Source organism: Coregonus clupeaformis, chromosome 4 (genome assembly GCF_020615455.1).
Source record: "Coregonus clupeaformis isolate EN_2021a chromosome 4, ASM2061545v1, whole genome shotgun sequence".
Lineage (NCBI taxonomy): Eukaryota > Metazoa > Chordata > Actinopteri > Salmoniformes > Salmonidae > Coregonus > Coregonus clupeaformis.
This window is the reverse complement of record NC_059195.1, coordinates 11,675,559-11,690,893: the sequence shown is the minus strand read 5'-3', so window position 1 is coordinate 11,690,893 and position 15,335 is coordinate 11,675,559. Positions and strand designations below refer to the sequence as shown.

Genomic DNA, 15,335 nt, shown 5'->3' with positions numbered 1-15,335 from the left:
TGTGATCACATGTTTTCATTTGTAGTTTCATATTATCACATGTTGCTTTACATGTTGTCACATGTTATCACATGAACTTTATATAAGATCACGTGATCATAAGAATATGTGTTTTTGGACCAATTCACATGTGATCACCTAAAATTCATGTGGTTTTTCTGTAAGGACAATCTCATATGTTAGTTTGTCCTTTCTTGTAATGTTTTTGTTGCAAATCATTGATACATTGATATGGTATGACATGCTTGCATGTTTGTATTCATATCTTCATTGGGTCAGTGGGCCAGCTAAGACACTCAGTGGTTGGCTCTCAGCATTGTGGAAAGAGCCCATAGAAAAATAAGGGAAATCCAGTTCCAGGGTTGGATAGGACACACAAGTGCAATACCCTCCTCCCACCAACCCTTCCCTCCCTTCTCTCTGTTTGCCCTCTGCCTAGCCGTGTGTGGACTGGAGATGTAGCAGCCAGGCCTCAGCGTTGGCATAGCGGACATACATTTGGGAACCTGTGTTTATTTATAGACACTTTAACCCACTTAGTATCACATTTGTCAATGTCAGCCCTGGGTTCTAATCTCTCACCACTGTCAACACTTCATTAGTAACCCGCAACACCCCCTTTTCTAAACCACCACCAACCCGACTCACATGCACCCTTTCCTCCAACACCCCCCCTCTACAAACCACCACCGATCCCCATATACCTTTCCCTTCCACTACCCCCACCACCCTTTGCCAGGGGCGTCACCACATGGGCAGGATGCAGGACAGTACCAGAGGGCAAAGAGACACACACACACATGCACACACACAAACCACCGCCCCAATTCCACTGCACACTGGTGTCATCATGGAAAGACATTGATAGAGATGTTGGAGGAGGGGACGAAGAGAGCGCAGAAGATGGATAGATTGGAGAAAGGGAGAGAGGAGGGGGGTCAGAATTCTGGAGGATCAACAAGAGGGAGAAGGCACATGAGGTGAAGGAGATAGAGGAAGAGAGAGTAGAAAATAATAGAAGAGAGAGAGAGAGAGAGAGAGAGAGAGAGAGAGACAGAGAGAGAGAGACAGAGAGAGAGAGAGAGAGAGAGAGAGAGAGAGAGAGAGAGAGAGAGAGAGAGAGAGAGAGAGAGAGAGAGAGAGAGAGAGAGAGAGAGTGTAACGATCCCGGCTGTCTGAGTCGGGTCCTGTCTGGTGACTAGTTTTCCGGTTCGTAATCTCCAGTTTCCCGAGGGTTCGGGAACGCTCCGGGGAGCGCTCTTGTTTTCCGCACCTGCATCCCATCAGCAATCTGCACACCTGGTCCTGATCATCACCCTTCTTAGGCTCTGGCCTAACATCCAGTTCCTGCCGGATCGTTAGCTATGAACAGTATGTTTGTCAGCGTATCAGCCTCTGAGCCATTAGTGTTAGTTTTGTTGTTTTGCACCTTGTGACTTGCTGTGTACTGACCTCCGTTTTTGTTCTGTCTGCAGTCTTTCACCCGGAGCCTTCACCCAACCTCTGCCTGATGGTCGGCGGCTGCCGAGCCAGTACCGGACCAACCACTGCACCCTCAACAACCCATCCACGCCACCCGCTCTGTTTCCTGGATTATTCAGCCTCACTCAGAATCTATTAAATAAACACTCACCTTTCTCTCTACGTACCTTGTCCTGGTCTGCTTCTGGGTTCTGGCATAGTAAACCGTGACGGAACGATCCGGCCAGTATGAACCCAGCGGACCTGGACTCTGTTCGCCATGCTATTACCCAGCAGGAGAAGATGTTGGGCCATCATAGCACGGTACTACAGGAGATCGCGTTGTCAGTTCGGAACCTTTCTACCGGTCTGACGGAGGTCCAGAACCAACGTAAGTGTCCGGTGGAGGATCCACTACCGGTTTCACCCATCTCGCCTGCCGCTTCTGAAGCTGTGTCCATCCGTGAGCCCAAGGTTCCGACGCCGGATAAATATGAGGGGGAGCTGGGAAGATGCCGTTCCTTCCTTATGCAGTGTGGATTAGTGTTCGATCTACAGCCCTACTCTTATGCCACAGACAAGGCTAGGATAGCCTTTGTGATTGAGTTGCTGCGTGGTCGAGCGCTGGAGTGGGCTTCAGCCGTTTGGGAACGACAGGATCCCTGCATGGCTTCATACCAGGGGTTCACGGCCGAGATGAGGAAGCTCTTCGACCATTCCGTCCGAGGGAGGGACGCAGCTAGGCGCCTGTTTTCGCTTCGCCAAGGAACTCGCAGCGTGGCCGACTTCGTGATCGAGTTCAAGACGTTGGCTGTGGAGAGTGGGTGGAACGAGGAGTCTCTGCAAGCGGCCTTTTACCAGGGTCTGTCGGAGCAGCTCAAGGATGAGTTGATCTCCTATCCGGAGCCTAGTGACCTGGACAGCTTGGTAGCCTTGTCTATTCGGGTGGATAATCGAGTCCGAGAGCGAAGGAGGGAGAAGCAATGGGGTCCGTCCAATCGATCAGCTTCTCAGTTCCCAGTCGGGTCGGGTGGTGGACCAGAACACGTCGATCATTCTCCACCACAATGGATTAGTGGAGAGGTCCTCTCTCCCGATTCTGAACCCATGCAAGTGGGGCGGCACGGGTTAACCAAGGAGGAGCGTCAACATAGACGTAAGACCAACTGCTGCCTCTACTGTGGTAGCTCGGGACATTACATCTCCACTTGTTCCCGGCGGTCGTCAAACTGCCCGGCTCGCTAAAGTTGGGAGGACTTTTAGCGAGCCAGTTTCAACCTCTCAGTACCTCTGTCAGACCCCGTTTCCCGGCTACCCTTGTGAACAGGAATCAGAGCTTAGCGCTTAACGCTTTTATCGATTCAGGTGCCGATGGAAGCTTTCTTGATGCCGAGTTGGTGGAACAGCTGGGGCTTTCCAAGGAGCAATTGCCGGAAGCCATTGAAGCGACCACTCTGAACGGCAGTAGTCTGGCACGTATCACGATGAGGACTGAACCGGTTAAGATGCGGTTGTCGGGGAATCATTCTGAGATGATTTCATTCTTCATTCTGCCGTCTTCCCATGTTCCTCTGGTCCTTGGATACCCCTGGCTGAAGGAACACAATCCCACGTTCGATTGGGTGACGGGCAAGGTAACGAGTTGGAGCCTTGATTGTCATGCTAACTGTCTCAAGACTGCCTGCCCCCATTCGGTTCCCAGTCAGGTGATTGAGGCTAAACCCCCAGATTTGTCCCTGGTTCCCGAGACATATCACGATTTGGGGAAGTTTTCAGTAAGCAGAAGGCTCTGTCACTCCCTCCCCACCGACCATATGATTGTGCCATCAACCTGGTCCCTGGAGCTGTCTACCCCAAGGGAAGGTTATACAGTATCTCCCGACCTGAACGTGAGGCGTTGGAGACCTACATCAAGGAGTCCCTAGCTGCTGGTCTCGTTCGTCCCTCGTCATCACCCCTGGGGGCAGGATTCTTCTTTGTGGGTAAGAAGGATGGCTCTCTTCGACCGTGTATTGATTATCGGGGGTTGAATGACATCACGGTCAAGAACAAGTATCCCCTGCCCTTGATGAGTTCTGCCTTCGACTCCTTACAGGGTGCTACGGTGTTCACCAAGCTAGACCTACGCAATGCGTATCACCTGGTCCGGATCAGAGAGGGGGACGAGTGGTTGACGGGTTTCAATACACCGATGGGTCACTTGAGTATCAGGTGATGCCGTTTGGACTGACCAATGCTCCAGCGGTATTCCAGAGTATGGTGAACGACGTCCTGAGAGATATGATCGGTCTCTTTGTGTTTGTTTACCTGGATGACATTCTGATCTTCTCGAAGGAACCTTCCGACCACGTCCAGCATGTCCGGCAGGTTCTGCAGCGATTGTTGGAGAATCGCCTGTTCGTGAAGGCCGAGAAGTGCGAGTTTCACGCCCACACGACATCCTTTCTCGGGTACATCATCTCCAGGGGAGAGATTAGGATGGACCAGGAGAAGGTTAGAGCGGTTCTGGAATGGGCCCAGCCCGGTACGAGATTGCAGCTCCAGAGATTTTTGGGGTTTGCGAATTTCTACCGCAGATTCATCCGGGATTACAGCCGTGTGGCCGCTCCGTTAACTGCCTTGACTTCCAGTATCAGGACCTTCAAGTGGAATCCGGAGGCGGATCGAGCGTTTCTGGATTTGAAGAGGCGATTCACCAACGCACCGATTCTCTCTCAACCGGACACGGCCCGTCAGTTGTCGTTGAAGTGGACCGCGTCTGATGTGGGAGTTGGCGCCATCCTGTCGCAGCGATGCTCCACGGACAGTAAACTCCATCCCTGCGCCTACTACTCTCGTCGCCTTTCGCCTGCGGAGAGGAATTACGATGTGGGTAACCGGGAGCTTCTCGCGGTGAAACTTGCCTTGGAGGAGTGGCGCCACTGGTTGGAGGGGCGGAGCAACCGTTTATTGTCTGGACTGACCACAAGAATCTTGCTTACGTGCAATCGGCTAAACGTCTCAACTCCCGTCAGGCCAGGTGGGCGTTGTTTTTCGGACGATTCAAGTTTGCCCTGACGTTCCGACCTGGATCTAAGAACGGCAAGGCGGACGCCTTGTCCCGGATGTTCTCCAAGACGGAGGAGAGTGGGTCCAAGACCGAGACAATCCTCCCCCGGAACTGCGTCGTGGGAGCAGTTATGTGGAAGATTGAGGAGGAGGTGCTGGCGGCCCTTCGGACTCAGCCCGGTCCCGGTAACGGTCCACCCGGTCGGTTGTTTGTGCCTGAGTCGGTTCGTCCTGCTGTCCTCAAATGGTCCCACGCCAGCAAGATGGCTTGTCACCCTGGCGTGGCTCGGACAATGGCGTTTCTTCGCAGACGTTTTTGGTGGCCTGCCATGGCCGAGGATACTCAGGGTTTTGTTGCTGCCTGTCCAGTGTGTGCGCAGAATAAGAGTACCAATCGGCCCAGCTCTGGACTACTTCACCCCCTTCCTATTCCCCGGCGACCATGGTCGCATCTGGCTCTGGACTTCGTCACTGGGTTGCCCGCTTCTGAGGGGAACACGGTCGTTCTGACTATCGTGGACAGATTCAGCAAGTTCGCCCACTTTGTGCCTATTGCCAAGCTTCCCTCTGCCTCGGAGACGTCCGAGATCCTGGTTAGGGAGGTTTTCAGGGTCCACGGTTTGCCCAGTGATATCGTTTCCGACCGTGGCCCTCAGTTTACCTCTGCTGTCTGGAAGTCCTTCTGTTTGGCCATTGGAGCTACAGTCAGTCTCACATCTGGTTTTCACCCCCAATCCAATGGTCAGGCGGAGAGAGCCAACCAGAAGATGGAATCCACGCTACGCTGTCTGGTCTCTTCCAACCCCACCTCCTGGGTCTCTCAGTTGCCTTGGGTTGAGTATGCCCACAATACTCTTCCTACATCTGCCACTGGGATGTCTCCCTTCCAGTGCCTGTATGGCTACCAACCTCCCCTGTTTCCTTCTCAGGAGAAGGAGCTCTCAGTGCCTTCTGTTCAGGCCCATATTCGTCCGTTGCCACCGGACCTGGCATCGGGCCAGAAAGGCACTCCTTAGAGTTTCGGACCGGTATCAGCTCCAGGCGAATCGTCGCCGGATCCCCGCTCCCACCTATACCATCGGAGATAGGGTTTGGTTGGCCACACGGGATCTTCCGTTACGGACTGAGTCTAGGAAGTTGTTACCGAAGTTCATTGGTCCGTTTGTGGTGGAGAAGGTGATCAATCCAGTGGCAGTTCGACTCAAACTACCGAGGACGCTCAGAGTCCATCCCACCTTTCATGTCTCCTGCCTCAAGCCTGTCTTCCTCAGTCCTCTGTTGCCTCCTCCGCCTCCTCCTCCTCCTCCTCGGATGATCGGAGGTGGTCCTGCCTACACGGTGCGTCGCATCATGGATTCCAGACGGCGGGGCCGGGGTTTCCAGTATCTCGTGGACTGGGAGGGGTATGGCCCTGAAGAGAGGAGTTGGATTCCGCGGCGACAGGTCCTAGATGCGGACCTCATCAGTGACTTCTACCGCCTCCATCCTGGCGCTCCGGGGAGTCCGCCCGGTGGCGTTCGTCGGAGGGGGGGGTACTGTAACGATCCCGGCTGTCTGAGTCGGGTCCTGTCTGGTGACTAGTTTTCCGGTTCGTAATCTCCAGTTTCCCGAGGGTTCGGGAACGCTCCGGGAGCGCTCTTGTTTTCCGCACCTGCATCCCATCAGCAATCTGCACACCTGGTCCTGATCATCACCCTTCTTAGGCTCTGGCCTAACATCCAGTTCCTGCCGGATCGTTAGCTATGAACAGTATGTTTGTCAGCGTATCAGCCTCTGAGCCATTAGTGTTAGTTTTGTTGTTTTGCACCTTGTGACTTGCTGTGTACTGACCTCCGTTTTTGTTCTGTCTGCAGTCTTTCACCCGGAGCCTTCACCCAACCTCTGCCTGATGGTCGGCGGCTGCCGAGCCAGTACCGGACCAACCACTGCACCCTCAACAACCCATCCACGCCACCCGCTCTGTTTCCTGGATTATTCAGCCTCACTCAGAATCTATTAAATAAACACTCACCTTTCTCTCTACGTACCTTGTCCTGGTCTGCTTCTGGGTTCTGGCATAGTAAACCGTGACAGAGAGAAAGAGAGAGAGAGAGAGAGAGAGAGAGAGAGAGAGAGAGAGAGAGAGAGAGAGAGAGAGAGAGAGAGAGAGAGAGAGAGAGAGAGAGAGAGAGACAGAGCTTGATATGGTACATTTCATTCCAACATTTTATTCAACAGGAGATGTACCTACATTTGATTAATTAATCAAGGAATCCTCAAAAGATTAAAGTTATCTGAACAAAAATGTAAATGACCTAATCTGGTTGAGGGGCCTACAGGATACATTCATGCACAGGCTATTTCGCTGAATGTGTTTTAAGGGCAGAGCTATGTCAATAACAAAAACTTGAGACTGTATATCAGAAAGAGAAGAGGACAGAAGAATGTGTATTAAAAAAAGACAAATAAGTAACATTTCAGTTACCCTACAGAAATCTAGCATGAACCAATTTGGTAGCACAGTACCTTAAGTTGCCCCTATAGCCTACGTAACTACACAGTAGTAACTGTAGTAACAACATTGTAGTTACATAGGAACTGCTATGTAATAGCATGGGTAATAGAGTGTGGCGGTATAGGTTATTGCCGTAAAGTGTTTCCAACAATTCAAATTAGCATTAGCATGTAACTACATCATCATCAATGGAATGATGCACTAATAACAGATTAGATTTGTATGGAGACACCAAAATAAAGTGTCACCCATGGTTCATTAGTTTGGTACGGATCTTCTATATGTCAAGGGCTTCATGTGAGGCTTTGTTAGTCCACCACATATTGACTAGTGTGATGAGAGAAAGGTTGAATAAATAGATATGGAACGTGGCATGGAAGGCAAACAGCTGCATAAATGGGAGGTTATATGCCGCCTGATATACCAATTGAACCAGATGCAGTGACAGCCCCGTGATTAGCATAGTGTTATCTCCGGCATCCATGCAACTAGCAGCACCTAACCTATGAATAGCAGGGGACACAGCCAGTCACACACACACACGCACATACAGACACACGCACACACGAGCAAGCAGGCAGACAGGCACATACAGTGCATGTGCACACACACAGTAAATAGATCTTCATGCAACCTGCTTTGAATTGTAGCATGGATAATGTCCTTGCCTTGCTCTCACATCCATTTTTAGCACCCATCTTCATTTACACAGGTGATTACAAATCTTTTTCACAAGGGAGACCTGTCCTAAGACAAGAGAAGTACTCATTATTTGTCCCTCTCATGCACACATACACATATAAAGACAACAACACCCCACCTATACACACACTTAAACAAAAACATGTAGGCTACGTAGAAAGAAACCAACGCACAGGACAACAATATCAGCTGTCAGTCAATTTGGACCGTTCCACCGTTATGGATATCTGTGTGTGTGTGAAGTGCTGCTATATCTCTGCCATCTGCAGGACGACAGTGTGCAGTGTCTCAGTCACCATCCCCTGCTCCTCCACATACTGGCTGCAGTTGGGGTCCCCCCGCACCTTCGTGGACTGGGTGATCTGGACACCCGTGATGGGGTTAGAACACCAGCACTCGCCTCGCTGACCATGGGTGGACATGTGGCACTGGAACACACGAGGGGGAAATGAGAGAGAAGGGTGGGGGGTGAGGGGGGAGAGGTGGGGATTTAATGAGGCACTGAATACAGTCAGAGATGGGGCGTTTGGGGGGCGGAGGTAGCATAACATGAGGGCGTTTGCATCCGGATTGGTTGAGATGAGGTGGATGGGTGGGGCTCTGGCCCCCAATAACAGCCCATCCTCGGGCCATGCCCCCCTCCCCCGCCCCCCAGCCCCCCTCTGTCCCCTCCAGCGTGCCAGCAGGCCTCGGACCCCCTGTGGAGACACCCCCCCCACCACCACCCCGAGAATGAGGTCATAATTGAACTGATTTAACTGGACACTTCTTAGGCCGCGCAGGAAAGGACCAGGGGGACAGGGCCTTAGGGGAGGAGAGAGAGAGAGAAAAAACACACTTTCCATTTTTTCCTTCAATGAAAAAGAACAAAAAGTGACAGTTACAGTAATTACGAGAGGAACAAGATGAATACCGAATGATTAAGTGTTGTTGGAGGTGCAGTGTTTTTTTAGCCCTGGGAACCGAAGAGTTTTGTCATCAAAACAATGCCCTCATTTGCCTCTCTCTCTCTCTCTCGCTCTCTCTTTCTCCACTGTCCTCATTTTACCTCAGACAGATGCCTAGATGAAGTATTTTCAGGATGCAGATATGTCATATCATTGTTTTCACCACATCCTAAAAATAAGTGGGTCCTTCCAGCATCAAAGACAAGCTTGCAAAGGAAACTGAGAAAAGTCTCATTGGGAAACATTGTTTCGACTTGTGTAGTGTGGAAATCTTCCCAAGGCCTGGCTACAGTCAGTCTGAACTGTTTTATTACCTTGTAACTCTGGACACAGACGCTGTCGCCCCCATGTTGACAAAAATCGCCCCATTCTCAGGCATGGGGCGGGTGAGAGTGTGTGTGAGGGAGGGTGATGGGTAAGGGGGCATACTTTCTTGCTGGGCCTCTACCCACTGACTATGCCTTTCAAGGCATTCTTGAAAATAAATGTATGTGTGTGTGTGTGTGTGTGTGTGTGTGTGTGTGTGTGTGTGTGTGTGTGTGTGTGTGTGTGTGTGTGTGTGTGTGTGTGTGTGTGTGTGTGTGTGTGTGTGTGTGTGTGTGTGTGTGTGTGCGTGCTTGCATACAGTATGTGTGCGTGCAGATTATATTACCCCTTTTAACAGCATGAGTTGAGTTAAAGGTCCTGCACAGTCATCCTATTTCCCAAGTAAAAATAGCCTTTGAATGACCAAAACATCACCCATAATATTTGTACGTTATTTAAATGCTCAGAATGGAAGAAATGGTACCTTTTCTCTCATCTGTAACTATCAGGAAGCCTGAAAGAACAGGCTGAGTGGGTGGGGATCATATTCATAAGCTTGCCTTGACTGACAGCTCTTTGAAACGCCTTTGTGGTTCCCAGGTAACAAGGGAAACAATGGGCCACTAGCAGTGTTGTAGTACCCGAGTTTGGTCTAAAGACCACATATTGAGTGTCTTAATCTTGTTTCTGTATCAGATACATTTACTCGGTCTTGACTCAGTCTCAGACAGTGAGAACTCATAATTTATTTCCGAGACCAGCAGAGTAAAAAACTCATAATTATCAGCTTCCATTCAGTGAGCGCATAAAACCACTTCGCCAGGCCAACTATATCAAGAAACATTAAAGGGATACTTCGGGATCTCCAGTATGAAGGAAGTTAGTGGTAGTTTCGGGAGCCAATGCTAACTAGCGTTAGCACAATGACTGGAAGTCTATGGGTGTCTTCTAGCATGCTAGCAGATACCAATAGACTTCCAGTCATTTTGCTAACTCTAGTTAGGAGTGGCTAGTGAAACTACCTATAACTTCCTTCATACTAGACACAGATACATAAAAATGCTATCCACAAGTTCATCTAACTCTGGGAAGTAGATAAAGGGCCTCATTGCCAAAACCCCGAAGTATCCCTTTAATATCTTATTGCTTATTGAAACCTGGGCTGTCTACTTTACTCATAACATTACTGTCCTTTCATTGAAGAAAATCCTCAAACTTTGTCGCAATCGTCAGAATTTCCTTGATTTGTTGGTTAAGAAGAGTAGGGGAAATTGTTTGAAAGTTGAACACTCACTATTAGTAAAGGGAGACCGGGGGAAGTTGTAACAGTCTTTATATCTATTACAGACATGTTTGCGCAGTGGCGAACTGTGGCTACTGGAACTTGAGATGGAGAAAAAAAAATCTTCCAACACATTGTACCAAACTCAAATATCAAGAAAAATAGCAGAAAGGTAGCATCACTTAATGCGCCCAACTGAATCAAACAGGCCTGAGGCTGAGCCAAGCTTCGGGCTGCCACTCACACAGAGACAGTACCTGCACGGATAATGCTACCAGCAACAACAACCACACTGCTTACACAACCTATGGTAGACTAACGCCATCACTATCACACTATCACAAAAAGTGACAACAGTGACACATCAAAGGCTGTGTGTGACAGGCTCGTGATGCTGAAACTAGTGTGACTGTAATACCAGCACATGCCATGTAGGAGAGTGCATGTTTTGTAAAACACATAGCTGGGGCTGATAGAAAGACAGCAGTCAAACACAGCATGATGATAAATGATAAGCAGCCCATTCACTGGTACATAATAAGCCAGTAAAGTAGGTCCCAATCATAACAATACAAAAGCACAACCATTAGGCTAAGCATTTCCCAATCGAAAATGTACAACTATTACTTCCCATTGCAAACATATTTTTCATGTTCAGCACACATTTACATTTTAGTCATTTAGCAGACGCTCTTATCCAGAGCGACTTACAGTTAATGAATACATATTGTTTTTTATACTGGCCCCCCGTGGGAATCGAACCCACAACCCTGGCGTTGCAAACACCATGCTCTATCAACTGAGCTACATCCCTGCCGGCTATTCCCTCCCCTACCCTGGACAAATTGTGCGCCGCCCATGAGTCTCCCGGTCGCGGCCGGCGGCGACAGAGCCTGGATTTGAACCAGGATCTCTAGTGGCACAGTTAGCACTGCGATGCAGTGCCTTAGACCACTGCGCCACTCAGGAGACCACTGCACCACACACAAAGTAAGTGGTGATCTAAAGTTTAAATGCAACAATGTTTTACACACATACACTACCAGCCAAACGTTTAGACACACCTACTCATTCAAGGGTTCTTCTTCATTTTTACTATTTTTCACATTGTAGAATAATAGTGAAGACATCAAAACTATAAAATAACACATATGGAATCATGTAGTAACCAAAAAAGTGTTAAACAAATCAAAATAGATTTTAGATTTTAGATTTTTCAAAGTAGCCACCCTTTGCCTTGATGACAGCTTTGCACACTCTTGGCATTCTCTCAACCAGCTTCACGAGGTAGTCACCTGGAATGCATTTCAATTAACAGGTGTGCCTTCTTAAAAGTTAATTTGTGGAATTGATTTCCTTCTTAATGCGATTGAACCAATCAGTTGTGTTGTGACAAGGTAGGGGGGATATACAGAAGATATCCCTATTTGGTAAAAGAGCAAGTCCATATTATGGCAAGAACAGCTCAAATAAACAAAGAGAAACGACACTCCATCATTACTTTAAGACATGAAGGTCAGTAAATCCAGAAAATTATGAAAAAACTATAAAAGTTTCTTCAAGTACAGTCGCAAAACCCATCAAGCGCTATGATGAAACTGGCTCCCTCTGCTGCAGAGGATAAGTTAATTAGAGTTACCAGCCTCAGAAATTGCAGCCCAAATAAATGCTTCAAAGAGTTCAAGTCACAGACACATCTCAACATTAACTGTTCAGAGGGGACTGTGTGAATCAGGCCTTCATGGTCGAATTGCTGCAAAGAAACCACTACTAAAGGACACCAATAATAAGAAGAGACCTGCTTGGACCAAGAAACACGAGCAATGGACATTAGACCAGTGGAAACGGATTATCTCTGCATGTGTAGTTCCCACCGTAAAGCATGGAAGAGGAGGTGTTATGGTGTGGGGGTGCTTTGCTGGTGACACTGTCTGTGATTTATTTAGAATTCAAGGCACACTTAACCAGCATGGCTACCACAGCATTCTGCAGCGATACGCCATCCCATCTGGTTTGGGCTTAGTGGGACTATCATTTGTTTTTCAACAGGACAATGACCCAACACACCTCCAGGCTGTGTAAGGGCTATTTTACCAAGAAGGAGAGTGATGGAGTGCTGCATCAGATGACCTGGCCTCCACAATCCCCCGACCTCAACCCAATTGAGATGGTTTGGGATGAGTCGGACGGCAGAGTGAAGGAAAAGCAGCCAACAAGTGCTCAGCATATGTGGGAACTCCTTCAAGACTGTTGGAAAAGCATTCCAGGTGAAGCTGGTTGAGAGAATGCTAATAGTGTGCAAAGTTTTCATCAAGGCAAAGGGTGGCTATTTGAAGAATCTCAAATATAAAATATACATTTGTTTAACACTTTTTTGGTTACTACATGATTCCATATGTGTGATTTCATAGTTTTGATGTCTTCACTACTATTCTAAAATGTAGAAAATAGTAAAAAATAAAGAAAAACCCTTGAATGAGTAGGTGTGTCCAAACGTTTAACTGGTACTGTAAGTTATTTTCAAAGAGATAGCTAACAACAGCAAGCGATTTGCAATAAAAAACAACACAGATAATTTGAAACTTAACTTCTTATGAAAATTAATCTTGAAAGGGCTAACCTAATAAATTAGCAACAATATCCTCTTTGATAACACCTGCTGCAGCCGCTGCAAACTAGCCTACAACAAAGCTAGCTAGCTAGACCGTGGGAAAACTACTGCTCTCTATTGAGCAGTGACTTGTCGGCCTTACTTTACACTTTACTTGACACCGAGCATCATAACACGTTATGACACGGTTATAACCATCTCATAATTTGTCATAACAGCTGACATAACTTGTCATAACCTGTCATAATATGGTCATAACACTGTCATGACCCATATATTTACACCTGTTGTGACATATATTGCATTATTTTATGGCTGGTTATGACACCTACATAAGAGTGTCAACACCCACATTTATTCAAATGTATTTTTCCCTGCCAAGAAGTTTCCTTTCGTTTGAAAGTTTGTTTCTTAAGTCCTTTGTTGTTGTTGTTTTTTGTAAAATATTTTTATATATTTTTTAATGTATTTATTTATTCTTTTTAGCAGACACTCTTATCCAGAGCGACTTATGACACTGTCAATAAACATTATGACCAACCTGTGTCACTTTACTTGGACTAAGAAAATACACTTTTGACACTGTCAAGAAGCATTATGACCATAATAATAATCATATAAGCCCATCACTTACAAAAAGAGGGTGTCTTGTCCTGGTCCTGAAATCTGCTCTTGCATTCATCTCAGTCATCAGAAACAGAGCATTAGGGTAGGTGCATGTCTGACATAATTGTGTGCGCAATTACAATGATACTTTAATATGGTCAATTTCAGAAATGTTATATAACATAAACATACTGTTGACAAGTTGGCTATGGTGTAATGGAATGTTTTGCCTTGTGTGGTAGGTTTTGTGGGTTTCGACACTCTTATGTAGGTGTCATAACCAGCCATAAAATAACTATCGTGGTAGGTTTTGTGTGTTTTGACACTCTTATGTATATATCATAACCAGCCATAAAATAACGCAATATATGTCACAACAGGTCTAAATATGTGTCATGACAGTGTTATGACCATATTATGACAGGTTATGACAAGTTATGTCAGCTGTTATGACATATTATGACATGGGCCCAATTTGTAAGTCGCTCTGGATAAGAGCGTCTGCTAAATGACGTAAATGTAAAATGTAAATGGTTATGACCATGTCATAACATGTTATGACACTGGGTGTCAAGTAAAGTGTTACCAGTTGATTCCACTGTCACTCCAAAATTCTGCCCCAATAAAGAGCTGAGGAGGAGGAGTCTACCGTGTCCGGAAGCAAATTCACCATTCATTTTCTGTATTAAGGGTTCACTCAAACATTGATTTAAGCTTTGTTTAACTATTGACAGTTACAGCTGATTTCAGGATTGTATATTTATTTGCTCTCCTTAAATATAAGTCATCTGTTTTATTCGTTTGAGTCTCTGAATTGTTTAATCAAACTTTTCACCACCAGCTCCTGATATCAGGGCATAAAAACTACAATCTGTCTCCTGAATTAACCTGGCGCACATGCACACTAGGCCCGAGCTCGTTTTACCTGGTTTTCCCTGGTTAAACTAGCTGGCTAGCTGTCCTCATTGCCAAACTTCATAAATACTGCACCCTCAACTTCAAAACTCATTTGCTAGTTGTATAATCATGTAACTAAGAAATTATCAGTAAAAAAACGTGAAAATTGTGTATTGTTTTATTGTTTTGTTGAATAGTCGTGATATCTGTTATAAGACGATGGTGGTGATGTCACGCCCTGGCTCTGGGGACTCTTTTATGTTGAGCCAGGGTGTGTAGTGTCTATGTTGTATTTTCTATGTTTCGTTCTAGTTCGTGTTTTCTATGTTGGCCAGGGTGGTTCCCAATCAGAGGCAGCTGATTCTCGTTGTCTCTGATTGGGAACAATACTTAGGCAGCCGGTTGGCACTAGTTTATTGTGGGATCTTGTTCTGTATAGGTTTGTGTTGGTGAACCTGTAGACTTCAAGTATCGTTTTGTTGTTTTGTTGTTCATGTATTAAGTACTCATTAAAAGATGTACGCATATCACGCTGCGCCTTGGTCTGCCTCTTATGACGATCGTGACAGAAGATCCCACCAAAGAAGGACCAAGCAGCGTGTTCAGGAGCAAACACCGGGAAAGGAAATGGAGAAGTTGGCGATGTCCCAGGTGGGCGAATGGTGGTCTTGGGAGGACATGTTCGCGGGTAAAGGGCCACGGGCAAAAGTTAAAGCCCTGGCGAGAGAGGAGGTACGGCGCCAACCGTGCCGTCGTCGGACAGGCGAGAGGCAACCCCAATAATTTTTTTTGGGGGGGCACACGGCATGGACGACGGGGCTGCTGGAGGCAGCTACAGGGCGAGTTTGTGGACTAGGAGAGGAGGCCACCAGGTTACGGGGGCCATTGGTCATGAGGGGGAAGGAGAGTGTAGAGGCACGGCGAGAGGTACTGGGGTGTGTTACCAGTCCGGTCCGGCCCGTTCCTGATCCCCCCACAAGG

General features: G+C 47.3%; 1 protein-coding gene across 3 annotated transcripts in view; it reads right to left on the bottom strand.

Moving 5' to 3' along the window:
* The window catches only part of LOC121553289 (insulin-like growth factor-binding protein 2-B), an 84,655-nt gene that overhangs the window by 4,653 nt on the left and 64,667 nt on the right, over positions 1-15,335 (bottom strand). The window contains exons 4-5 of one of the 3 annotated variants that reach the window (XR_005997513.2): positions 7,879-8,133; positions 6,522-6,560 (exon numbers count right to left, since the gene is read on the bottom strand). The exons of 1 other annotated variant lie outside the window; for it this stretch is intronic. Coding sequence is in view for 1 of the 2 variants with exons in the window: in XM_041866315.2 (XP_041722249.1) it covers positions 7,954-8,133 (180 nt within the window). In the remaining variant the exon portion in view is untranslated. Of the gene's footprint in view, positions 1-6,521; positions 6,561-6,687; positions 8,134-15,335 lie in introns of those variants that run through there. One more of the 3 variants, XM_041866315.2, reaches the window with a different exon arrangement.